At 44.9% G+C, this 25031-nt stretch overlaps 1 protein-coding gene across 4 annotated transcripts; it reads left to right on the top strand.

Annotated features, from left to right (window-relative positions):
• The first annotated feature begins 465 nt into the window (after positions 1 to 465).
• On the top strand, positions 466 to 24646 carry MAX (MYC associated factor X). 4 transcript variants are annotated; one of them, XM_032875178.1, is made up of 5 exons: positions 475 to 714; positions 1463 to 1489; positions 8868 to 8975; positions 21756 to 21879; positions 23136 to 24646. In XM_032875178.1, exons 1-5 carry the CDS (start codon positions 679 to 681, stop codon positions 23321 to 23323), a joined length of 483 nt encoding a protein of 160 aa, XP_032731069.1. In that variant the 5' UTR covers positions 475 to 678; the 3' UTR covers positions 23324 to 24646. The 4 variants fall into 4 exon arrangements, with proteins under 4 accessions (XP_032731071.1, XP_032731069.1, XP_032731070.1 ...); XM_032875180.1 differs by lacking the exon at positions 21756 to 21879 and having other exon boundaries at positions 466 to 714; XM_032875179.1 differs by lacking the exon at positions 1463 to 1489.
• Positions 24647 to 25031: the final 385 nt, after the last annotated feature.

Here is a 25031-nt window from a genome sequence, read left to right on the forward strand (position 1 = left end):
GAGCGACTCAGGCATCAAGAAAACAAAGTAAAACCAGTCACGCCAAGGAGAGGCAGCGCTATTTAGGCAGTCGGCTACTCCCCCAGAGCCTCCACCCTGTCCCCTGGGCCAGGCGCCCGGAGCTCGGACCGTGCCGGGCTCCAGGAGCCCCAGCTCCCTCCACGTGTCCTGTCTTCCCAGCAGCCTCCTCTGCTGCCTCGGGAAGAAAACCTCCTGACAACTCGCGGTCTGCGGACTACGACTCCCAGCAGGCACTGCGCCGCTCCGCTCTCCGCCCTCTTCACAGGACACGCAGGCGCTCTGGACTCCGTCAACAGCCCGGACTGGCGACGACCGTGTGCAGTTCCTTATGGGATTTGTAGTTTTTCTGGAGGCAGCTGGGCCGTCAGTCAAAGGGACGACAACTACAAGTCTCGGCGGCCCCAGCGTGACGGGCCCGGTCACGTGGCAGGGGGCCGACCGGGCGTGCGTGCCGCCGTTGATCCGGTGCTGCAGTGAGGAGGTGGTTCTCGCCTGTGTTGTGTGTGTGTGTGTGAGTGAGAGAGCGAGTGAGTGAGTGAGTGAGTGAGTGTGTGTGTGGGGGGACTCGGCTAGTTGTTGTCGGTGACTTCCCCCTCCCCTCCACCCCTCCCCCCTTCCCCGCCGCCGCTGCAGTGGCCGCTCCCTGGGCCGTAGGAAATGAGCGATAACGATGACATCGAGGTGGAGAGCGACGTGAGTCCCGGGGCTTCTTCCTTCCCGTGCGGGTTGTCAGGCGGGGACAGCGGCCAGGGCTCTCAGCGGGGCGACGGCGGCAGGGGGCCGGGCAGCCGCCTCCTCCTTCCCCTTACCACCCCCCGCCCCACCTCGACTGGGACCGCCTCCGTCGCGCTCCCAGCTCGCTCCCCTCCGGACTCCTAGCTGGAGCGGCCTTCTGGGACTGGAGGTGGGGTGGAGACACGCGGCCTTTGGGACCCCCACCTCCCCCGGTGGAGCAAGGTGCTGCGGCCTCCGGCTCCCACCCTGTCCTGCTCAGGATCTGGGGGACTGGGACGGGGTGCGCCCGAGATCCCATTGTCCGGATCCCCGGAAAGGGGACGACGCTCAGGACCTGCCCCCTCGGTCTGCGATCAACCTCTTCCCGAGACCCGCGGATCCTGGGAGGGGGGTTGAAGGAGGGCAGAGAGGGGGTGGGAGTGCCCAGATGCCCCGAGCTGGGTGCGAGGGGAGGAGACAGTGCTCTGAACCCCCTCCAGCCAGAGTCGGATCCCGGAAGGAGGGGCGGCGCTCGGGACCCCCCTCCTGCCCCGCTACCGGATCCCGCTGGGGGGAAGGGGGCGTCGGGTGAGGAGGGAGGGAGGGGGGTAGGGCTGACTCCCCACCCGCCGCTTCCTTCGCCGCCGGCATTTTCTTTCTAATTATTGAATGTGAAGTGTAAAAATAACTTCTATATTTTCTATTTTTTTTTTCTCTCTTATTCCAGGAAGAGCAACCGAGGTTTCAATCTGCGGTACGTCTCCTACTCTCCATTTCATTTTCATTTCCGTTCAGTTCTAGTCCTTTTTGGGGTCAGAGAGAAAAAGAGATTGTTTATTATTTTTAATACTATAGTAAACTCTCCTGTTAACTGCTAAGGTGAGGCGGGGCCTTGTTCTGGGATTCTAGGTGGGTGGGGGGGTGGGTTTGCAAATCTCATTCTAGACTCAGGTGATAAGTTTCAGAGACTGTAGGTGAGTGAAAGGAGCTGTTTGCAAAAAAAAAAAAAAAAAAAAAAAGGTCGTTCTGTAGTTCCCAGGTGGGGGAATCTAGCTGTCACTATGTAAGCGTAAAATGAGAAATGTCATTCTGAAGTAAACTGTGTTATTTCGGGGCAAAGTAGTCAGATTTACTTTGGAACAAGCAGGCGCTAAACCATATATGCATAGTTGTGTGAAGCTGAAGCCACATGCAAAAATACCCATCATGTAGTCATGTGACTGCTGTAGACCTATAGAATATAGCATAACCTGGTATTATTCTAATACAGAAATGAGAAATGTAGAGGAACCAAAGGTTGAATACGAAAGTGTCGCAGACAGCTTGTTCTGGTCTATTTGAGTTGAAGGAGATGTATGAAAAATATAGAAAAATTGTTGAGCAGTGGCATCGCAGATAGATTTGCTAAAAAGTGGTGGTTGAGACCACACAGTGTTATCAGTAATTTCTCATGGTTTTGATATTAATGTTCTCAGTAGATGGTTCTGTGGATTTAGATAGACACTAATCTCGTGCCTTTCCAGTCTGGGACAGTACTGTGGGTGTTCCATGAACAGATTAGAGAAAGAAAAAAAGAATAGACAAATCAGAGTCAGAGAGAGGAAGAGAAGTACATCAGAGTATCTAACATTTGACAGATGGGAATAGTACAAAGTTTATAGAATGGGGATCAAAAATTCAGATGCCTCTGGGCGGCCCCAGCAGTAAAATCGTCAGGAATAAAGTAAAGAGCAGAGGTGAGGACTAGGTTCTGGGTTGCACATGTCTCTTCTGAAAAGGCAGCCACTACACTCCAGTAGGTTGTTGTTATGTGGGAGTAAGGGCTCACTGTTGCCAAATCTTCCTATTTTTAAAGATAGTTTAGAAATCCAGATTTTTATGTTATTTTTCTGACTTTTGAAATGTGGGGACAACCAAGTTGTTTGGGAACTTGTTAGAATATGCAGGATACCACTTTGATACCTCTGATATCCCAAGATAAAAGCAAGTCCTCTTCCTTGTACCTGATCTTCATTAGAGCAAGTAAAGTTTCTGCAGGTTGTCCAAGCAGATAGGCATTAAGAAAAAATGTTGTTTATTGAGAGTTTACTGGAGTATGCAGTTGTTCCGGAGGGTTTTAAAAATTATCCCTGGGTGATAGTCACTAAAAAGAGTTTGTTTTGTTTTATTTTTGCTTGAAATACTGTCAGACACTTTATGCATATATTTGGAAATTCACTTCTTTTTTCTAGTCACTATGATCCTTAATAATGTGAACGTGGAGTTTCATGTTTGGGATCCAGTCTATTTAAAACACTTTTTTTCTTCCCCAATTCGCCAGTTATAAAATGTGCCCCAGGGCTTGATCAGGGTTGGAGGATAGGGATTGGTTAGGCCTCCTTTGCAGAATCATTATTTGACTTGGAATTACATTGGCTTTCCAGTGAGAGAGAGTTTTCTTTGTGAAAGTTTGGCTTACAGTTCTTGAAAGCTTTCCGCTTTTCAAAATATCCATCCACTTGGGTATTGATGTGAATTGTTTTATTAAATTATTAAAATGTTTCGACTCTCCTAGAATGCTAATGTCATTTTTTTTTCTAGATATTTTTAGTTTGATGTTAAGGTGCCTAGGATTTTTGTTTTTTGATTTTGGGAGGTGAGCAATGGGAGTGGATTTGACCCTCTTTTTAATTTGAGACATCTACTTGCTGAGACTTTTAAATACTATCTGGTACAAAATAATCCCAATAGCATGGCGAGAAGAAGCAATAGATAAATTTTATAGTATATCAAACAATTACTGTGAACAAGTAGGGTAAAAAGGATTTGGGAGTTTTTTTCCTCTGAATACATCAGTTCATTTCCTGCCACTTAGTATAGATAATATATTTTTTAAAACTTGGGGGAAACTGTTCTTAAGCTTGTGTTAATTCAGAAGAGGCTGTGGACTGTGAACAGCCAAGGATTTAGGACTATAGAAGAACTTTTAAAAAGTTATTTGGAAAAGGTTCCATGGGTCCTGATGGAAAAAGAGGCCCTCATTTGTGTTTTATAATGTCACTACACTAGGCACAGCCTTGCTAAGTGTGAGAAACGTAAGATTCTCAGCAAGGACAGTTAGGAAGTGAGGCTAACTATAACAGAAAGTGAAACTGATTTGACGAATATTGTTTTCTGTTGCCTCAGTGCAAACGGCAAACAGCTTTTCCAGTGACCAGTAAGCTTTGTTGAAGGAAATAATCCCAAACAATATTTTTATTACTAAATGCTATCTTACTGTTTTTTGGAGGGAAGAGGTTACATTTTAAAGATCATTTTCTGGGACAGGTACATTTGGTTTTATTTCGGTTTGGGAAATTCCTTTTGGGGAAAATGAAAGTATATGAGAAGCATAGGGTCAGTTTGTTAGGAGGGAAGCCCAAAGCCTTTTTCAGCACCTTACCCTCCATACCAGCTGAATGTGTTGCAGTTAGAGTAGGTTGTTGGGGGTGCAGTTTCACTTGTGGACCCTCCTCATGTGAAATATTTTTAACTTCTCAGCGCTCTTTGCTTCTTTAGGAATTGTAATCCATTTAGAGGGGAGTGAGCTTGGTTACCTTTGTGATTGGAATTTACTCAGGAAACGGTTATCTGTTTTACCTGGAATTCGTTGCATCTCGGAAGTGCTGCACACTGCCTGTACTCGGTGTGTGCTTCAGAATGTTGACAGCGATGCAGCAACACCAGGCTTGCCTCCTAAGTACGCCTGTTTGTTAGAGAAAAGGGTAATCTTATGTTTTAAAGTTCTTTTTCAAGATGGCCGTATTGGGGAAATAGTTGATCATGGAATCCAGCTTGGTCTTGAATTAGAATTTCATGACCAAGCCAATTTTACTCTCTTAAATGGCTATAGTTTGACAACATATTTGGTTTGTAGCATTCCCAAGTTCATTCAGGCACCAAATCATACCAAAAAAAAAAAAAAAAAAAAAAACACCTCAAAAACACATGTATTTAGTAGGTGTTAGAGATACATAGCAGGCAGTCAGCTTCCAGCAAGACAGATACTGGAAAGTTGAAATTCATATTTTTGTTAAGGACCTTTGGAGTTTCTCATCCTAGCTGCCTGTTACTTCGTGTTGCAATTTTCAGGTTGATTAAAATGAATTAAGTTGCTTGGAAATTCAGCTTTATTTACCCTATCTGCTTGCCATCAGAAGTAATAAGTAGATCTTTTCTGATGAGAATTTTGAACTTGTATATTTTCCATGTTTGTGTTTAATAAGAACAGCTTACTAATAATAAGCAACAATCTCCTCTAAAATGGCAACCTTTGAAATTCTTAAAGGCAGTAAATGTTTCGTGGGCAACTCCAGTTCGGTATAGGCTGAGCATTTTTTAGATGGGAATTAAGAAGACTCTCCTTATAGATGGGGTTAGATGTCAAGTAGTGTGAAAGAAATAGCATTGTTCTGGAGAACCTTGTACGTCCTTGAATAATGGAGCGATATTTCCCCATGCTATTTGCCTTCCTAGATCTTGGAGGAGACAAGGCTGCTAGCTGATATAAATGCTTTGAATGTAGATGCATTCTCTATGCAATAAGTTGGAAGGAAATAATTCAAAGAGATTTCCCTCAATTTTGAATAGACCTCCGTAGCTTGAATGACCTCCTGCCGGTTTAGCAACTTCTTGGCTAACAAAATAATGTTTGCTTTCAACATATAACAAAACTTAAGATACACGTGCTTGTTAGTGTCAGAGGTGGACAAATTGTAGGTGAAGATTTGGACTCTGGCTGCCAGTGTGGAAAGTTTGGTGGAAATAAAACTGAGAGGCTGAGTAAAAACCTTGGCAGAGACGTCAAAGCTGGAAGCGATTTGGTGCTAGAGTTCCTGTTGAGCATCTGTGGGCCACTCTTCAGTATCACACAGCCCTTTAGGATTTCTGTTAGCCTGGAATGCCCTGAAGGAAGGGTTTTTTGGCAGAAACTGCAAATTGAAGGAAACTGAAGGGGGCGGCATCCAGCCACTGCTCCTATAGGATGTGAGGAGGGAGGTATTTGGGGGCCTGCTATGCAGCCCAAGAATACTCTGCTGTCTCCTAGAATTTATTTGGTACCGCTTGTTTTCATTATCAAATATCTTTCTCAGTACAGGCGACAGAAAGCTGGCTAATTTCTGAGTTGAGCTTTATTTGTTTAAGACACACAGTTCTTTGACCCTTCCCCCATGCCCCCCCCTTTTTAAACGAGTTTTGAGTTTGTGGGAGGATCTCAGATGCTTTATACTGGAAGTCTTTACCCTGTTTTTCATTCTCAACTCTGAAATCTTGGCCCTTTCAAAAAGGGTTGCCAGCAAGTGAAGACTATTAACAAAGCAGTGATAAGCCTGGCAACTGGCCCTCCATTGGGATGATGTGGAGTGGGGGACAGGGGAGTATTATTATTGGGCTGGATGGATCTCTGTGGTTTGGAAATGTTTCCCGAACAGAATTCTCAGCTTTGTGTAAAGGTTTTTCGTCTCTTCTTTCAAGCCACTAGAGATATCATTTCGTATAGAGTTGCCTGGATTTAGGCATGTTAGTTCTGCATATTTTTAACTTGCTCTTTCAAATGAGGCCTAAGGAGGAGAAAATACATCCTTGCCATTGTCTCTGAGAGCTTTGAAACGGACTCTGGTTAAAAGTAGCACCTTGGAGATGGACATGGCAGCAGGGATTGGTCTAAGATTCTACTCTTCTGCTAGTTAAATTGGGCCTGGAACCACCACAGAAATTCCATCCACTACTTCGAGAACAACAGTCCCCAGCCCAGGCTTTCTACCAGGCAGTGGACTGCTGCCTTTCCTTGTTGAGCCAACTTCTCAAACTTGGCTGGCTCCCCAGATGAGAAGCCAAGATTTCTGCTGATGGTCCACAGCCAAGTTCACTTAACAATCCTCTAACCAAAAGACTTGTCCATTTGAGTCCTTTCAGGGCTCAGTGAATGGGAAGGGGGTAGTGCATTGTGGGGATGATTTTGGTGTTAGATTATACCTAGCTCCACCCCTCTAGTGCAGGCCTGAATGAAACCAAGTCCAACTTGATTCTAACCTTTTGAGATTTGCAGAACTCTCCCAGAAAGAGAACAATTAGTTTTATTTGTATCAACAAGAGGAATTGTGGGTGACTCTGCTGTCTGTGCTTCTGTGTATAGCTCTTAAGCTGAGAGGAGGGCCAGAAAATCAGGGTGATTTAGTAGACCGGAGTATCTTGAGCTGTTGCTGGAGACCAAAGGTAGGCAGTTAATTCGCATGTAAATAAACCGTTCTGGGAGTCTGTAGCAAATGATGGAGAGGCAGATAGATGCCCAGTGCCATCTCCACCTTCTCAGTGCTTTAGGTATAGTCCAGGTTACAGCTCAGCCCACCTTACCTATGCAGGTGACTAGAGGGGACAGTAAGTTAGGAAAGGACTAGATACTTAAATATGCTTAATTCCTTCAACTTATTTCCTACTGCTGTTAGAAGGCATCGGCATCTTGTTCTATGCTGTGTGAGAACAGTCCGGGTACCTATAGCCTCAGTTTATCTGGTGTCCAAACTTGATTGTTACCTCAGTTTCCCCATAAATTCCATGTGTCATTAAGTTCAGCAAACACCACCACGAATTCAGACTTAACAAGATTAGGAGGGTTTTAGAAGTGCCCACGCATCTGCTCTCAAAATGACTTGCTATGCTATATAGAGTCAGGGCCTCTGTGGGAACCAGTTGTCCAGTTCAGCAGAGCTGTTTGAGAGACCGGGAAGTGACTTCAGTTACCACAGCAGCTCCCAGCCGCCTCTTCCTCTCTAATGTCTCAGACTTAGGATTAGATAAAAGAATTTCAAGTCCTTTCATTCCCACAACTCTTGTCTTTATAGATTTTTGTCTGTACATCTTGTCTAGTACAAGGATTCATTTGAGGCATTCTTGTGCTAAGCCAAGTTATTTACTCTTGTTGCTTCATATCTAGACTTCCTGGTGCTCTGGGTAGGTTAAAGCTACCCAGACTTTCCATATACAGACCTGTTCTCTGGGTTAGCTCAGTGCAACCTTGTGTATTCAGGGTACATTTTCAGAGTATATTATTTTCCATAATTCCCAAAGTGTGGATGTGATAAAAAGTTCCTGCTTGAGACTAAGTTAAGCATCTGTGTTCCATTCGGAGGGAATGCCCTTTTTTTCCGGACCTGCTGAAGCTCTCTTGCAGTGCTCTCCAGCACTCTCTTTTGCCTGAAGCCAGAGTATTTTGCCAGTTTCTGATTTGTCGCCAGTCCTCTTCCCTCTCCAGCTGATAGTTCTTTGTGATGTTAAGCAGGACAGGATAAAGACTTTGGGCCATGGGTATTTAGATACTGCCAAATAAACTTGACCTGCCACAGGTGCCTGAGGAAATTTATTCAGAGCATGTGGGTGTCAGATAATTTGCTATCTAAGAACAACCTTTCTGGCACAACGTGTGTGAGGGGAAGCCCTTGGCAGGATAGCACCATGGATAAACTTTAAAAAACAGGAACTTAGAATGTGGTTGGTGTCTTTATCAGCTCTGTCATAATCTCAAATTCATGGCATCTGGGTTTTCTAGAGGTTTTAGTTGGTTTCTATTGTAGAATTTGGTGAGCAGGTCTTAAATTAGTCCCTTTTAGCAAGGTAGAGACCAGACTCATGGTGATGGGTTTCACATGGAAAGAAACACTGCACCAGTGACCTTACTCCTTTCCTGGGCACCCCCCATGGAGAATCTTTTACAGTGGGGGTGATCACATTTTATAAAGGGACCCCCTAGAGCTTTTCCCTGGTCACTTCCCAACCATGGACTGGCGGCTGTTCTGTCACATAAGTAAGTTGTGGGGGAAGACTGATGTTGCAGGAGAGTTACACTTTGTCCTTGTGAATAACTTTTATTTTACTTATGCATGAGCTGGATGCATCGAGCTACTTTGGATGTTCCTGTCGCAAGCCTTGCTCACCCCTTTCTCCCCCTTTAGCAGATCCTAATTCTGGAGACTCCTAACTGCCCACCTCGACAAGTCCTTCCCAGCCCAATCACCAGGGACAGCGCTGACAGCATATACTTCCAGGCTATTCCCCACCCACCTATAGCAAGCAAAAGGAGGGAAATTGCTAATGTGCTCTTTTTCCTGTTCTTCTAGGCTGACAAACGGGCTCATCATAATGCACTGGAACGAAAACGTAGGGACCACATCAAAGACAGCTTTCACAGTTTGCGGGACTCAGTCCCATCACTCCAAGGAGAGAAGGTGAGTTTATTGAGAAAGCTGATGGCCACCACTAATTTGAAACTTGCTGGGGGGCTTACCAGGGCACTCACCTGTCTGGAAAGAAATGGAATCAGAGATAATCCGGTTGTCTGATTTCCTTCATGTTTGATTCTTTGGGGTATCATTGCACACCTACTCTGTTGTTAGCAAATGACAGATGTGATGGAGCTGCTTCTAAGACATTAATAAGAGTTATCCTTTAAAATAAGAATTATTTATAATAAATTACTCATTCAAGAAATGATTATAACTACACAGTACAGAGAATAGCCCATAAAAGTTCAGGATAACACGAATTTCTGAAGTCAGTGATTCCCTAGCCCTCTATGAGAATTTCTTTCTTATGGTTCAAACTTAGTACTTATTTTAAATGAGATCTCTTGGGGAATGTATGTGAGCCAACCTGGACATTAATGATCTTCCAGTTTCAGCAGCTTTTATTTCAAGGCATATATAAAGAGCATTTTAAGCTATAGGACAAAAGACTTAAGGAAAGATAAATGTTCATATGAAGTGGAGGGAAAAAATAACTGGTCTTTGCTTCCCTCCACCCCACTGATGGCCTTCCAGAAACCACTATTTTCCCTGGAGAGGTAGGCACCAGCTGTTTCTACATTTGAAAAACAAAGTTGGAAGCTTTGAGTAAAAAGCCTATGGGTTAGGGTCACTTCTTGGAATTTGGAGAAAACATCTGTTTGTGCAGTTAGTTATAGCCTTAACACAGAATGTAGCCAGCTGCTGTCCGTAGCAATTCAGTGGTATGAATGGCAGACTGGAAAGAGGACCTGTGTTTTTTTGTTCAGTGATTCAGTATTTTAAAAAGCAACTATTTTAAGAAAAATCATTACTCTCAGGTATGCTTTGAATGACTCTCCTGATATAGCTCTGTGGGTGGGGGTCCTGAGTTTGTTTGGTTATCCAGAATCAAACTTAGAGCCATTATAGTTTTACTTTGTTTATACTGCCACTCCAGTCAGTCATGTGCTTTATGCCTTATCTAAGGTGTGGCTTTCTCTGTGGCTGAAGCATGGAGTAGGTCTAACCTCCATGAAAAAAGCAAAACAGGCCAGGTGAATACCTAGTATTGCAAAACCAGGATTTGCCATGTATTAGGTCTACTTACTGTGGACTTGGTTTAGTGGCCTTGAACTAAGGTGCTTACCTAGAATAACAACATTCCTGGGCACAACACTCTCAAAGCAGCACAGGAAATCTTTATGATGGATAGGCAGACTCATCCTTTCAGAGTACACACATGCAAAGGATTACCTCTTGTGCTTGTCTGAACTGTAGACAGTGCTTATTCTTATGCCATGGTATCATTAAAACGGCTTTGGTGAACTAAATGGACAGGGCTCCCCTAAGTCTTACATCTAACCAGGAGTGGCACCAAGGCAGTGTTTCCCAAGAGGTGGCCTGTGGCTCACTCCCTTCAGATTCACTGCTGAGTGCCATTCTGGAGGCAGGCCTGGGGATTTATATTTATAACAAGCAGTCAGGTGATTCTTAGGCATTTTTAAGTTTGAGAACACTTTGGGAGAAGCGGTCATAGGAGGTCAACTATATCTTTTTCCTTATCCAGCATATTTTGCACTGCTATAATACTCTTCTTTAAGTCCTTAAAATCACATTGTCCTAAATCCCATTGTCTCTTTTCTTCAAGGAAGTTGCTAGTTTAAATTTGGTAGCCTTACAAACTGAATAGGTTGTCATTTGATGTGGCCCATTCATTTATTCAATCACTTCATTCATCAAACGTTTATTGAGGGTCTGCTGCATGCCAGGAACTGTTGTAGATACCAGGGAAACGGCTTAGAACAAAACACACAAGCAGAAGCTCTTTTTCTGGTGAGGAAAAGATAGAAAGTGAACTAATAACTGTAAAATATATATAGCTTGTCAGATAAGTGCTATGGAGAAAATTAAACAGGGAAGGAAGGGTTGCAGTTTAAAGAGGTCAGACAAGGAAACTCACTGGCAAGTCATCATTGGAACAAAGGTTTGAAGGAAGTGAAAGAACCAGGCATCTGTCTGGTAAAAAGCACTCCAGGCCAAGGGAAGGCAAGCGTAATAGCCCAAAGGCAGGTACCTGGAAGTATTGCTGTGCCTGTCAAGAACAGAGGCCATGGTGGCTGAGGTGGAGTGAGTGAAGGGACCATAGAAAATGAGGTCAGAGAAGTAGCAAGACTAGGGAAAGACAAGTAGTCAAGGGGCCAGGTTATGTGGAGCCCATTAACAAAACCCCAGTGTGGGAATTGACCAGGTAGCTTTCTGATCTGAGAATCCTATTCTGTATTATAATCCAGATATCCCACACTAAGCATGAGTAAAGTCATTCTGATCCCCTTCCCACCCAAATTCTACCATCTGCATGATTTTCCTTGTCTGCCAGCATTGTTTCACAGATGCTGGGGGGAGTCTAATAGAAAGAATACTTTGTCTCTCAGTCTAACCAGTGCTCACTAATGTTGCAATTTTTTAAAAATACGGTATTTGAACCAAAGGAAATTGGCTAATTCTTGATTTGTATTGCAGTAATTAAGGTTGCAACATTATGTAAATAATCATGAGTTTGGGAAAGCTCAGATCCAATTCTTGCAGGGAAGACGTCCAGTCTCTTGATTTGGGCATCTTTTAAGTTCCAGGTGACTTCTCCCTTAATATTTGAATTACCTATCATACATACCTAAGTTTTTTGATTTTTAAACCGAAACCCCATACTGAGTGAATTGGATCCTAACCCAAGAGTGAGGGATACTTGTATAAAAAAATAGCTTTAAATGTGAGACCCAGACTCTATCCTCTGTTTTCTTTTTTTTTATTATAACATAAATGTTATAAAAAGTGGTCGCCTTTTCATAAGTAAAAAAATAAAATCAGTAATAACCAACATCTCTGTTGTAACATAAAAGTAAGTGCAACAGTTCTGTGAGGTTTTATACTAATAGAATTGAACATTGGCTATTACTGCTGTTCCTATCATCATTACTGTATCAGAGATGAGGAAGCAAGCTTGAGATCATGATCCCCATCTGTAGCTGGACAGGGACTAGAACTTAGAGGACTGCTGATTGCTGAGGTCAATCTTTCTGCCACACTGGAGGGGTAAACAACTTGAGGATATTTGAATAAATCTTACTTAAATACTTATATCTTTATATTGGGAGCTCCTCCTAGGTAGAGCCGGTAAACTTGGCAGTATGTCATTCCAGGGCTATTATTACTAGAACACTGACTCCTGAAGTGGCATATGTAGGTGACACTAAAGTACAGACAGTTGAAGATCACTAAAATCTGTAAATTTTTCTGAGTCCTCATAGCTCCTCTGAGAAAACAACCATTACAACTGGTGGTCCGTTTGGGTTTTGCCATAGGTCCCAGTGTTAGCAAGTAGACCCTTGAACTCTGTTGTTTGAGTCTCTTATTTTTGGTGTAGTTCTTCCACTGGACATCCCATGGGGAAAGATGGGATGGAAATAGAACTATCAGCCACTCAACCAGAGAAAGGGATGTAAGGGCAAGGACAACTGTTCTAAAGGTGGCTGGGTGGCTCAGTTGGTTAAGCATCTGCCTTTGGCTAGGGTCATGATCCTGGGGTCCTGGGATCCAGCCCCACGTCAGGTTCCCTCCTCAGTTAGGAGCCTGCTTCTCCCTCTCCCTCTGCAGATTCTCTCCCCTGCTCATTCTCTCTATCTCAAATAAATAAATAACATCTTTAAAAAGGAAGACATTATTTTTTCTTTTTTTTTTTTAACAGAATTATTTGTTTTAAGGGTGCTAGGTTGGGTGCTAGGAAGTGTTGCCTGTGGCTTGCTGGCACTGAGCTCATACTGTTTTTTTCGGGTTCAAGACATTGGTGACCAGCCCATCAGTTTGCCTTCACATGGGGAAGTGATTCTGCCCCCTGCTCCAGACCTAGCATCCAATCTCACTGTCTCCTTGACATGGTTGACTTTAGTGATAAAAGGTTCTGTTGCAACATTGCCATTTGCAGCTGTACAGTGGTTTAGAGAAATTTCTTATCTTTTAAGTCTCTTCCTAAATGCCTGTTTATCTTAATAGTTAATTGTTCTCTTAGGTAGTTGTGCTCCGGATTTCTCCTTTCTGGATAGAGCTGTGTTAAAAAGAGATAATATATGGGTGCCTGAGTGGCTCAGTCAGGTAAGCAGTTAAGTCATGATGCCAAGGTCTTGGGATCGAGCCCCACATCGGGCTCCCTTCTCGGCAGGGATCCTGCTGCTCCGCCTGCTTGTGCTCACTCGTTCTCTCTGTCTCTGCACCAAATAAATAAATAAATAAAATGTTCAAAAAAATTTTTTTCAGATAATAAAAGATAATACTACCTAAGATGAAAATAAAATCAGGGTTTCTTCTAGTGAGCATTAAGTTCAGAATTCCTTCCTTTTGGGTGAAAACATGAGGGCTCAGCTTCTACTAAAGACTCTGGCACATGATAGTTCTCAGTACAGAGCCGTGGAGTGAGAGCACCAGAGGAAAGCATGGGCTTACTCCATCCTGGAACTAAACAGCAACAGCCGATATGGTTGTGTACACCTGTTTAATTGAGACCCAAGACCCATGTTGAGCACTGTAGAGGTTTAAAAGGTATAATAGAGACAGAGTCTCCTCTTGAGGGTCTTGTTCTCTTGTTGGGAGAGAGGATTATACCACTTAGCAATAATAAGATAACATGCTGAGCATTAAATAAGAGGTTAAAATACTGAGCTAATCTGTTTCGTTTCTATTAAAGCCTGCTTTTCTTAACATGCTAAGGTGTTGAAACCAAATAGCGCCCTTATACCAGGGAACCTGACAGTTCTTAAAGCTGAAGGTCACTCTCCTGTTAAACTCACTCAGAACTGTGACTGAGGCACTTAATCCCAGTTGTAATTCTACATATGTTTGTATGGTTACTTGGTGACTGTCTGCCCGTCTGCCATACTGCACCGTGAAGGCAGGGAAGTCATCTTTTGGTCCTGTTTTCTTCCCTCAGTACCTGGCACATGGTAGGGTGCAATGAGTACTTATTAACTGAAGGTTAGAAGACCCCGGGCCCCCAGCCACGTTATCCTGGCAGAGGATCGTTCTGGTGGGCACCTTTTAAGGCATGCTGTTCATTCAGCAGCATGCTTCTATGTCATATAGAGGCTATTGAGGGGATTATCTTTTAAATAAAATGTAAACCACAGTGCTAACCATTTCACGTCATTACTCATTAAGGTTATTTCCTGGCCAGACTCCAACCCAGGCAGTTATTTTCTTCAAAATTAATTTTTTCATTGGGGCATCTGGGTGGCACAGTTAGGTGTCCAGCTCTTAAAACAGTCCATAAAACTCTTGGTTTGGGCTCAGGTTATGATCTCAGTGTTGTGGGATTGAGCCCTGTGTCAGGCTTCATGCTCACTGCAGAGTCTGCCTGAGATTCCCTCTCCATCTCTGCCTCCCACTCATGCATGCACGTGTGCACTCACACTCGCTTGCTCGCTGTCTCTGAAAATAAATGAACCTTTAAAAAAATAATTTTTTTGAAAATATAATTTTCTACCTTATATTTGTTGTCCATAGTTGCCCAAGTCTCATTCAGCCTTGGGCTCAGCAACTGTAAATGTATTGATTTATTGAATTCTTTGTAAACTGTATTTATGTGCTACTGAAAAGGTTTTCAGTGCCCATCATGGTAAAAACTGGTGTTCTGTGTTCTCTAAATAAGGTACCCACCTTGCCTTCCTGCTTTTTTCTCCTCCTTCCCTTATTGTGGAGTGGTGTACACCCCCTCTGCTTCCCCAGGAGTGTCATTTATCAAAGTTCCTTCTTCTTCTCAAGGTCCAGCTTCAGCCTTAAACACCCAAAGGACATCAGGGTTTCACAGTGAAAAGACCCAACAAGAGGGCCCTCCAGCCTGTGCTACCCTTTGTTGCTGGAGCACCTCCATGTTTCTCCCTGCCTGGACCTCCCCCTGCCAGTCTGTCTCTTCCTGCCTGCCTTCAAGGCTCATATCAAGCAGTTCACCACCCAGAGAACCCCGCAGTATTGTTCTCCCATCAGCTCCAGCGGGCATGGACTCCATGAGGCCTCTCCTATGTGTCCCTTCCCTCTGTGACAATCTTACCACCTGACTGAGAGGTACACTCATTGAGGACAGAAGCCTTGTCCCACTCTGCTGGAAGTCTGCAGTGCAGAGCAAGGAAGGGCTCACTCCTGTGGGGAGGACTAGAGAGCCAGGAGGCTTTTCCATACTGAAATTTAGAAGGGTGCCGGATTGTTTCCGAGGCTCTCCCTTCAGCATTTCTTTTGCTTTTTTCCTTGTAGCAAAATTGCAAAAATTTTAGGAAAATAGGAAGAAGAAAACAGTACCCCCTTTCTCTAACACAACTGTAGCCTTTCCTTTATTCTAAGATTTGGAGACGTGTTGCCCTGTACATATTTAAAGTGAGCCACAAATGCGTTTTAAATTTTCTAGTTGACATAGTAAAAAAAAGTAAAGTAACAGATGAAGTAAATTCTAATAATATATTTTATTTAACCTAATATGCAAAAATAAGCATGACTTCAATGAAATCCCATGTATTTTATACTTAATAGCACAGCTTAAGTCAGTCTAGTCACATTTCAAGTGCTCATTAGCCATTTGGACAACAGTGCAATTCAGACATATCTCCCCCATTCCACGCCTCATGTTAATATGACTAAAATTGGGTGCTGTCTTACAGTGAGTGCCAAAAGAAACTTGCCTCCATTTCTTCCTCCCCCAAAAAGCTGCTGTTGCTAATTTCATGAAATAATGGATGGAATCTAAGAAGCAAGGAAATAATGGTATTATCAATCTGTATATTCCCTTTGGATTTCTTTGTATACATGCTTTACATGGGTGAGATGTTACAACTTGTTATCACAGAAGATGCTTTTTGCATAAATGATAGTGTTCATATTGTTATTAGGCATATTTCTGTTGGCCAGTTACGTTGTTTCCCAGATTTTAATTGTATAAGAAATGTAGTGATGACCATTTTGGTGTAGGTGATAGTTTTCGTACAATAGATTCCTAGAAGTTGGGTTGCTAGGTAAGAACATCTGGTTTTTGCTTTGTGTTGACAAAATGCTTTCCAAGAGGATTGTTTTCATGTCTTCATTCTTCCATTTCTTATTTTGTAAAGCAAATGCTGAAGACTGGTCCTTTTTTTTAAATCAATTAATTAACATCTAGTGTATTATTAGTTTCAGAGGTAGAGTTCAGTGATTCAGCACTTGCAAATAACACCCAGTGCTAATCACATCACGTGCCCTCCTTAATGCCCATCACCCAGTTACCCCATCCCCTCCAGCAACCCTCAGTTTGTTCCCTATAGTTAGGAGTCTCTCATGGTTTGTCTCTATGATTTCGTCTTATTTTTCTCTCCCTTCCTCTGTGATCCTCTGTTCTGTTTCCTAAATTTCCATGTATGAGTGAAATCATTTGATACTTGTAATGACTAGTCTTGACAGTGTCCTAAGAGCTCCAATTTTAACCATTACTGGAATTTTTAGTAGGCAAAAGGTAGTGATTAATTTTGTATTCTGTGTATTACTGGTGAGATTAAATCTTTTTCCACATGTCTATTTCCTAGTTGCATGTCCTCTTTGGGGAACTGTGTGCCTCTGTCCATCATTAATAAGTGTCACACCTTCATTTCAGACTGCCTAGAGCAAACAAATAGAGAATGCAAGGTTTGAAACATGATCTGTGTTGACCCTTAAATGTCTGACTCCTGGCTTAAGCCCCTTAAAGAGCATGAGGACTGACTACCTTCCTGTAGTAATCAATAAAATGGTCCTTCGGACTGGGGAGGGCCTGCCAGCGGGAAGCTTGGAGGGGCCACATTGGGCTGGTTCTGACCCCACAGCCTTCCAGCCTACCTTATTGGCGTTGATGAGTTTTCCAGTTTGGAGTGAACTACTTTAATGTAAACCCAGATTTATTATGCAAATCCTTTAATTTTTATTTTCAGAAGATGGTTTATTCAAATGGAAATATATGTCAGCTTTGGCCTAGCTTTCTCTTTACCTTAATGTGTATAAAAGCTTTTGCAGATTTCAGAAAATAATGGTTTTATGTTTCCTTAAAATATGTAGTACAAAACAGATGTCAGTTAGTGAGGCAGGCAGCATTCTGTTTTCATTCCCCAGAATATGGCGTTTTGGTTCTTGGGAGAACAAGGCAGTGGTAACAGCTTGGTAAGAACTGGTTTTGACAGTAAGGAGGAAAACTGAAATAGGACCAAGGTAATTACTTCTTGAGTCAGGGTTAGGAGCCTAGGGAACAGCGGTGATTCAGAATAGTGAACATTCTGGCACTATTCTTCTCTTCCTCATCTCTCTCCACCTGCTTTCTAAAACAACGTGGGTTTTTACACAAATCCAGAATACGGTGATAAGATTTACATCTCCAGAAACATGTGGATCTCTTGCCTTATATAAAAAATTGTGAGAGCTGCTACCTTAAAGTGGGGCTTAGTAACCTTGGATTTCATCCTAACATCAGTGTTAACTACTTCAAGATTCCTTTGGGGCCTGAAAAAAGTTCTGATTAGAATCATACTCTTGGGTTTGGGTCTTTTTGTGAACTATGTCATTGTTTCTTGCTGCAGCACATGAGGTGGGTGCCCTGTGTTCCCAAGCTCAGTTCCATTCAACTGGGTGCCACTGGAGGCTGGGTTGGCACTTGCCTCTCTCTGTTGCTGTGGGCAGGGATGCCACTAACCCGGTAGCAGTGGCACAAGCCCAAGATGGGATAGGAACCTGCTGGGCACCTCAGCAAAAGCCACCCCAGGTCTTCTCCTGTGTCCATTTTGGCTGTGCCCTTGTTAGGTAACGAAGACAACAGCACTGTTGGGAGCTGGCAGCTCCCTTCCCTTGGGGCCAGGTTCAGTCCATTTTCCCACGCCGTCTCGTACCCTCAAGTTTTTTCTGTTTGCTGCTTCTCTGCTAGAAACCTGTTGAGATTGCACCTGTCTTTAAAAGGAAAAGAAACAGTCTTCCTTCAACAGCTGCTATGATTACGAGCTACTTTTTTCTCACTTCTCACTTTTTCAGCCTAATTCTAAAAAACCAGTCTTCAACTTCAGCTCACCCCTATGCTCTTTACCTGTGCAAGGACGATTTACCTAAACTCTGACTATTCCAAGGAAACCATCCTCTCCTGGGTCTTTATTGACATCTTGTAGATTAATCCCTTTCCCTCCTGCTCAGACTCTCCTCTCTATGACGACGCCGGCAGTGTATTTCTGTTGGTCTTTTCCACAGCTTCCTCTGTGCCCCCCAAAGTAGAAGTGTCCTGGAGGCCTGGGTTAAAATCCTGACTGTCCTGCCTACTAGTAAGCAAGTTAGAGCTCTGTGCCTCGGTTTCCTTATCTATAAAATGGGGGAAACAATACATCAGAAGGTTGTCTGAAGACATTTCATAAGTACCCAGTAGGTGTTAGCTGTTGCCATCACTGCCGTCGCCATCGTCTGTATTGCCGTAATGTGGCCATGGCTTTCAGGGAACTCCTGCATGGCTCCCAGAGGTGGAGGAGGAGCCTGAAGAGCCATTTTGCGTTAACTCGTGCTGCTGCTACGTAACAGGCCCAGTACCTCTTCGGTCCCCTCAGCCACAGTGTGTGCTGGCTCAGGGCTGTGTCCGTTTCTGCTCAGAAAATTAAAATCAGAATTAGTGCCTCCTGATTTTAAAAACTAGCAGGAAAAAAATTATCCGTGTCCATACTTGGTATCCAAAGGCAACAGTCCATACGTGGACACCTTGACTTACCAAGTCCTATCAGCTCGGTCACATACGCACACACACAGATTGCTGACTCAGCCAACAGTGCATTTCAGAAAACAGAAACCGAAAGCCCAGGCCATTCCATAGTCCATGCTATAAAGTCTGGGGCCACTCCACAGTCCGAACCATAAAGCCCGAGGTTCTTGTCTGTTTCTTATTTACTGTTCACATAGTAGAGACTCCTAAAGGCACGGAAGGGCCTGCCCACACCCTAATCCTGTGGCTGGGCACATGATCTCATGGTTTGGAAAGCCAGGAAGAGGGGATTTTAGATGTCTGGCATTTTCTAGTTTCAACAGTTTGCTTTCACCCCCATCCCTGGACTAGACATGCATATAATTTTGGGAGAATTCTGTATTTTGTGCTTTAATTTTTTTACTGGTTGGATTTTACTTAGTACTCTGGGTAGGGCAAAATAAAGTTAATTGAACCATTCTTTTGGACTTGCTAAGGGGTGGCCTGGGATGCTTTGCTCTCTGCAGGGGATGGAGGAAGGGCTGTGCTTAGCCTTCTGGAGGCCCTGTGCTGGGTTTATACCAGTCCGGCCTTCTTCACGGGCCTCTGTGTTCTGAGCATCTATGAATTTTAACTTCATCTGAAAACTGCCCTGAAATGGGCGGATCACTGCCAGGATCTTTTCCCCTCTTTGGTTTGTTGTGCTATGCTCACTGCTCACTAGACGCCATGGTTCCATGTATTAAGTCTATGAAGAAGACACTGGCAACTCTTGGGCTGCTCCTCAGTGTGGTCCTTTTAGGAAGAATCATCACTGAGCATGCGCAGTCTTGCGTTTTTTTTCCCTTGTCCCAGCTGCAAATGAGTCGTTAAATAAGAGCCAGTGCTGCTTACTGGGAACTGTTGGTTGAAAAAATAGACAAACGTTAAGAAAGACTAAGATGGAAATATCCATAGCAACTAGATCATTGATCGGGTGCATAGAATTTGGAGGGCTACGTGGGGTCTGAGAGAATTTCTGGTCAGATAAGAAATAGCCATGGAGAAAAAATTTAGGTCTGTGGTCAGAGAGCCCAGAATGCACCTGTCTGCTGGGCTCCTGAACTCTTCCTCGCCACTCTGCCGCCAATCCTCCAGAACTTCTTGTAAATCCCATCTCTAGTATCCGGAGAAACAGAGTATTTTAATTAGTCCTTTCTAATTATGTGCCCCTTTTTTCATCTTATCCCTTAGTAATTACATCCTAATAAGTTCCTTCAGCAGAAATGGAAAACAGCGTCTAAAGCAGCCTTGCAAGCGCCCGTTGCTAGGTACTCTCTTTCTTCCTACAGAAGCTGACTGACTCCAGAAACACACCTAACTTAGTCTCCACTCTCGTACCCCTGCTGTGCTACTCTCCCTGCCCAGAGTGACCCTTTCCCACAGATGTCACCTCAGTCTAATGTGTGTACGTGTGTGTGTGCAAGCATGCACACACACACAGAACCAAGGCCATTGCCTGACACACAGTAGGTAATGGCCCCAGCCAGAAGCCATCTTTCCTGTGGCCTTTCCAATCTATACTACTCAAGTTACACTTGTCGGTGCTGCCCTGTGATTTGTCTGTGTATAGATATATTTATTTCTTCAGCTGGCTAGTAAGCTAGCTTCTGGGCCAAAGAAGTCATGACTAATACGTTTGGTTTCCCCACAGTGTCTGCTCAGTACCTTGTACATAATTTGCAGCAGATAAAAATGGTTAAATATGAACAGTTTCCTTTTGAGGAAATTGCCTTAAGCATGCTATAAGTGAAAAGCCTGGAAGTTCTAGTACTTGTGAGGACTGGTGAATAAATTCAGGCCTTGCAAAGTTCTCTGATCTGCAGCCTAGCCTGAGGTATATAAGTTGAGATTGTCAGGATTTAATACAAGTGGATACAAGTTTTGCTATCCTGAATGTAGATGTTTTCTTTGCCATTTTCCCCTGTTGTGTCCGGGTTGTTTAGGACCCACTAGGATTGTAACACAGAACTGTCCAGTACTGCCCTACCCTGAGTGAGAAGCTATGCTACACACTCAGCTTCTAGACTACCCTGCTTTGGGTGTCAGTCCTCTGGGCTTTATGCCATTCTACTAGTTTGGCTGGTTAGCTGCTGGCCATGAGTAGCTCTGGCCATGTTTGCAACCTGGAGGGACTCTTTTAGGCATGTTGGACCTCCAGGGGCCAAGTAATCCGACATACATTTTAATGGCTTGTCAGCTTGTTCCTCTAACAGGGCAGTGCCTAGGCTGCCCATGGCCATGGTCAAGGTGTGGTTGCTTCCTGAAATGGCCCAATCTCCTGCCCTTCCTGTGTTGACATCAAGCTCAGACAGCTTTCACTAAGTCTCTTCAACCAGGGAGGCTAAAATAATGACACAGCAGCATGGCTCAGTTGGAAATAGTTAACACAGCCAGGGTGTGTCTGAAACCAAGGGACCTGGATGAAAAGCTTTACACCTACTCCAGTTCTGAGCTCGATCCCCCCGAGGTCTTGCTTTTGTTTTTCTGGCCCAGCTGCTCATATCACTCCCTAGTAAAAAGCGGGTAACGTCAGCTCTCAGTTAAGTAGTGTTTTAACGTTTTCAGACGTAGCCAGGCTGAAGACTTGAAAGCAGCCTAAAGAACCTCAGAGGGGATGGGAGGAGTTCAAGTTCAGAAGTCAGATGGATCCGAGTTTGAATCCAGGCTCTGCCACTATCTAGCTGGTGACTTTGAATAAACCAGTAAAGTTCTCTGAGCCTCGGGTTCCTGGTGGAGGTGCCTCCCAGAGAGCGCTGCTGCGAGGTAAGCCACATGCGGCGCTTGACACCTTGCCTGGCGCAGAGCAGGCTCGTCCGCAGCAGTTCCTGGCGCCGCCGCAGCCCTGTCCCACCTCACCCTCCTGCTGCCATTCCCCTGTGTGCTCTCACAGAAAGGCGTGGTTTCCTCACTACTTGGATTGGGTCTTTATTTTGTTCCCTTTGCTTTTTCTCCTGTTGCAACAGGCATCCCGGGCCCAAATCCTAGACAAAGCCACAGAGTATATCCAGTATATGCGAAGGAAAAACCACACACACCAGCAAGATATTGATGACCTCAAGCGGCAGAATGCTCTCCTGGAGCAGCAAGGTGAGCCCCTGAGCTGGTGGGGCCACTGGCCCTGCTATGCTCCGGCCAGGTCAGCGCTTCGCACCTGGGCCTACAGAGTCAGAACCAGTTACAGAGCGTGTGCTCATAAGCAGCTGCGGCCTGCTTCTTGGGCTGAATAGTAGAGTGTTAGAACCATCCTGAGGCAGGACCTGAGCCGCCAGTGAGGGAACAGTGGAGTCCAGGGGTTGGACGTTTGAAGACTTTTTCTGACCTGATCTCTCCCCTTCCTGGGGCTCAGGTGCTCTGCCTGCAGTAGGGGTCACACCTGGCATTAGGTGTCTCAAAAGAGCTTTGAGGTCCTTGGATTGGAGTGTGCTGTGTAAGTACCAGAAACTCCAGGTGTTCAGGGACAGTGAGCCCTCCCCATTGTCAATGGTAGTCCAATCAGGGCAGCCTATGGGCCAGGCCCATGCTGTTCTCCAATGCTCACACCCGCCTTTTCCTACAACCACAGGGGAAAGCGAGAGCTGATCAAGTTCTTTGTTCCTGGGGAATTCACTTCTCTTCCTCCCTCATGGAAGATGCAAGTAAAAGGAAATGCAAGTAACCACCTGGGTTAGAACACCTCAAATAAAATAAAATAAAATAAGATAAAATAAATGGGTTGACCTTCCAGGCTCAAGATGAGCTGAACCCCAAGGGACGGGCAGTGGGAGGCGGCAGCGGGTTGGTTACTGGGCCGAGCAGCCTGCATGTAGGGGCTACGTGTCAAAAGGCCCAGGCATTCCGTGTGTATTGGTGACTTGCTTCCAAGTGTCCAGCTTGTCTTTCCAAGTGGATCTTGTACAAGAGAGCTAAGCCAAGCCTTTTCTTTGGCTGACACATCCTATGTCATCCTTTCCTGCTGTTGTGTGGCCTTCACACCCTCGTGGAGCCTGGCATGGCCAGGCCAGCTTCTCCTTTGTCATTACATTGCTGGGTCCCGCGGGGAGCTTATGCTCCTGTCTCTACGCTCGGCTTCCGTGGCAGGACGGTGACATCACAAGCCTTCTCTTTAGGGTTGGGTGGCATTGTGGAGTGGCTGGCCATGTCCACTGGGCCCCCGGGTCTGGCTGGGAAAGGAGGACCATGAAGCCTCTGGGTGGAACAGCCACCAGAAGGGTGTTACTTCTGAGCCACCCTGAGCCTCTGGGGCCGGCAAGCCCTTCGGAAGAACAGGCTGGACCCTGAGCTGAGACTTGGTCATTCCCCCAGTCTCCAGAAGGCTGTAACCCGCTCGCTTGGTTGCCTTTCAGTCCGTGCACTGGAGAAGGCGAGGTCGAGTGCCCAACTGCAGACCAACTACCCCTCCTCAGACAACAGCCTCTACACCAACGCCAAGGGCAGCACCATCTCTGCCTTCGATGGAGGCTCGGACTCCAGCTCGGAGTCGGAGCCCGAAGAGCCCCAAAGCAGGAAGAAGCTCCGGATGGAGGCCAGCTAAGCTCCGCGGGGCAGGCCAGCAATACAAACTGTCTGTCTCCTCCATCATCCCATCCTTTCAGTTCATCCCTAGAACCCTCACAACCATTTAAGAGACTTTTTTTTTTTCCTCTTTCTCTCTCTTTTTTTTTTTTTTTTTTTTAATTTTATTTTTACTTAGAAGCTCTTGGACAACAGCTCTCGTTCTCCTTCCCCATTTCCACATTTTTTTTTTTTAATGTTTCCCTTCAGGGATTCCCTGTACCCACCAGGAATTTTTAAACCAAAACATCCCAACTTGGCAGCTTTTTCTATGGAGGACAGATGGCCGGCCAGACCTCTGAGCACATGATGTCCCGACTGGCCACCAGCTCCTCCAGCCCTGCCGGGCACTTGCCCGGAGGACTCCTGCCCCTCCCAGGCCGCCCTCACCTCCGTTTGATAGACTTTGTGAATCTGTGGACTGCTCTACTTTAAGAAGATGACCGGTTTGGAGTAATCAGAATTAATCCCCCTTCTTTTTAAGGATTTTTTTTTTTTTTCTAAAAAGCTATTTATCGCTCCTGTTAAAAGACCAGATCCTTGAAGTCTGTGGTATAAAAACAAGTGGGGACAGAGTTGCAGCCCCGTCTTTGGCCTGTTTCGCTCCTGCCTCTCTCAGCCAGCCTTAGGGGGAGGGTCGCGTGACACCTGTGTGGTATATGTGGGGGACAGCGGGCAGCAGTGAAGTGGTAGCCGCCATGGGGTGGTAGGGGGTGGGACAAGGAGGGAGGATCGGGTTGGGGAGAGGTTTTGTATTGAGGGCCAGTGATGATGTTTTGATATTTATTTCCTGCTACTGAAATTTGAATCTGAGTGAATTGTCCCTATTTCTGATGATGTCGGTATTGCAAAACGACAGATTCATAAAGTAATGATCAAATCTTCGTTTCTTTCCGTGTGTATTTCTAAGAAATAGAGCCAACTGATTTTGTATGTAAATACCAAGAGCAATTTACCTGGTACTAAACCCGCCCCCCAGTGCGGACCCTTCCCTGCCCTCACCCCACTCCTGTTCCACCTGTCCTGGAACCTGTTCCCATCGTGTGATCCAGCCCTGGTCCTGGCTGCGGTCAGCAGATCCCAGTGAAGGGTTTTGTGTGTTTAGGCCTCATTTCTTTGTCTTTTTCCTACTCCGTTCCTGGCATTTGCTGATTTCTAGTGTGTACTCTGTAGTCTCAGTCCGTGTTTGATTCCATTCCATGGAAATAAAAAGTATGTTGTACATACTGCCCAAGAATTGTCTTGCAAGTTAAGGCTTTCCCCTTTACTATAAGACTATAAATAAAAACTTATTTTATCCTTCTTGGTGGTGGTGTCTTCTTGCCCTTGCAGAGGCCAAGATGGTTAAGGGAGGGGCCCTCTGGGAGGCCATGGGGCCCATGGGGAAAGCTGAGAGAAGGGCTGAGGTCACTTACGTGGGCTTGCAGAATCTGGAGCTCCTGGAAGTCACAGCAAGCCCCTTGTTGTAAGGGCTCAGCTCAGCTGGGCAGACCAGAGGATGGGTAAGCCAGTGGTGGTGACTTTGCTCATTGGATAGCAACTTTTAAAGTTTCAGCAGGGGTGGGGTTATCCAGAGCATTTCTAGAGGCAGTTCCTGCTAAATAAATGACACTTGGGGAATTGGTAGCCCAGAGCTACGGGTTTGGGTTTCTCCTGGTAATGAATGTCTAGCTCCTTTGCGTTTCTAG

Source organism: Lontra canadensis, unplaced genomic scaffold (genome assembly GCF_010015895.1).
Source record: "Lontra canadensis isolate GAN:19392208 unplaced genomic scaffold, GSC_riverotter_1.0 scaffold55, whole genome shotgun sequence".
NCBI classification, from domain to species: Eukaryota; Metazoa; Chordata; class Mammalia; order Carnivora; family Mustelidae; genus Lontra; species Lontra canadensis.

What these genes read in the sequence shown, in the direction of transcription:
- MAX (XM_032875178.1), top strand. Translation starts at nt 679, where the DNA reads ATGAGCGATAACGATGACATCGAGGTGGAGAGCGAC. An exon ending in AACCGAGGTTTCAATCTGCG is followed by an intron (nt 1,490 to 8,867) that starts GTACGTCTCCTA and finishes CTGTTCTTCTAG; the next exon opens with GCTGACAAACGGGCTCATCA. An exon ending in TGCTCTCCTGGAGCAGCAAG is followed by an intron (nt 21,880 to 23,135) that starts GTGAGCCCCTGA and finishes GTTGCCTTTCAG; the next exon opens with TCCGTGCACTGGAGAAGGCG.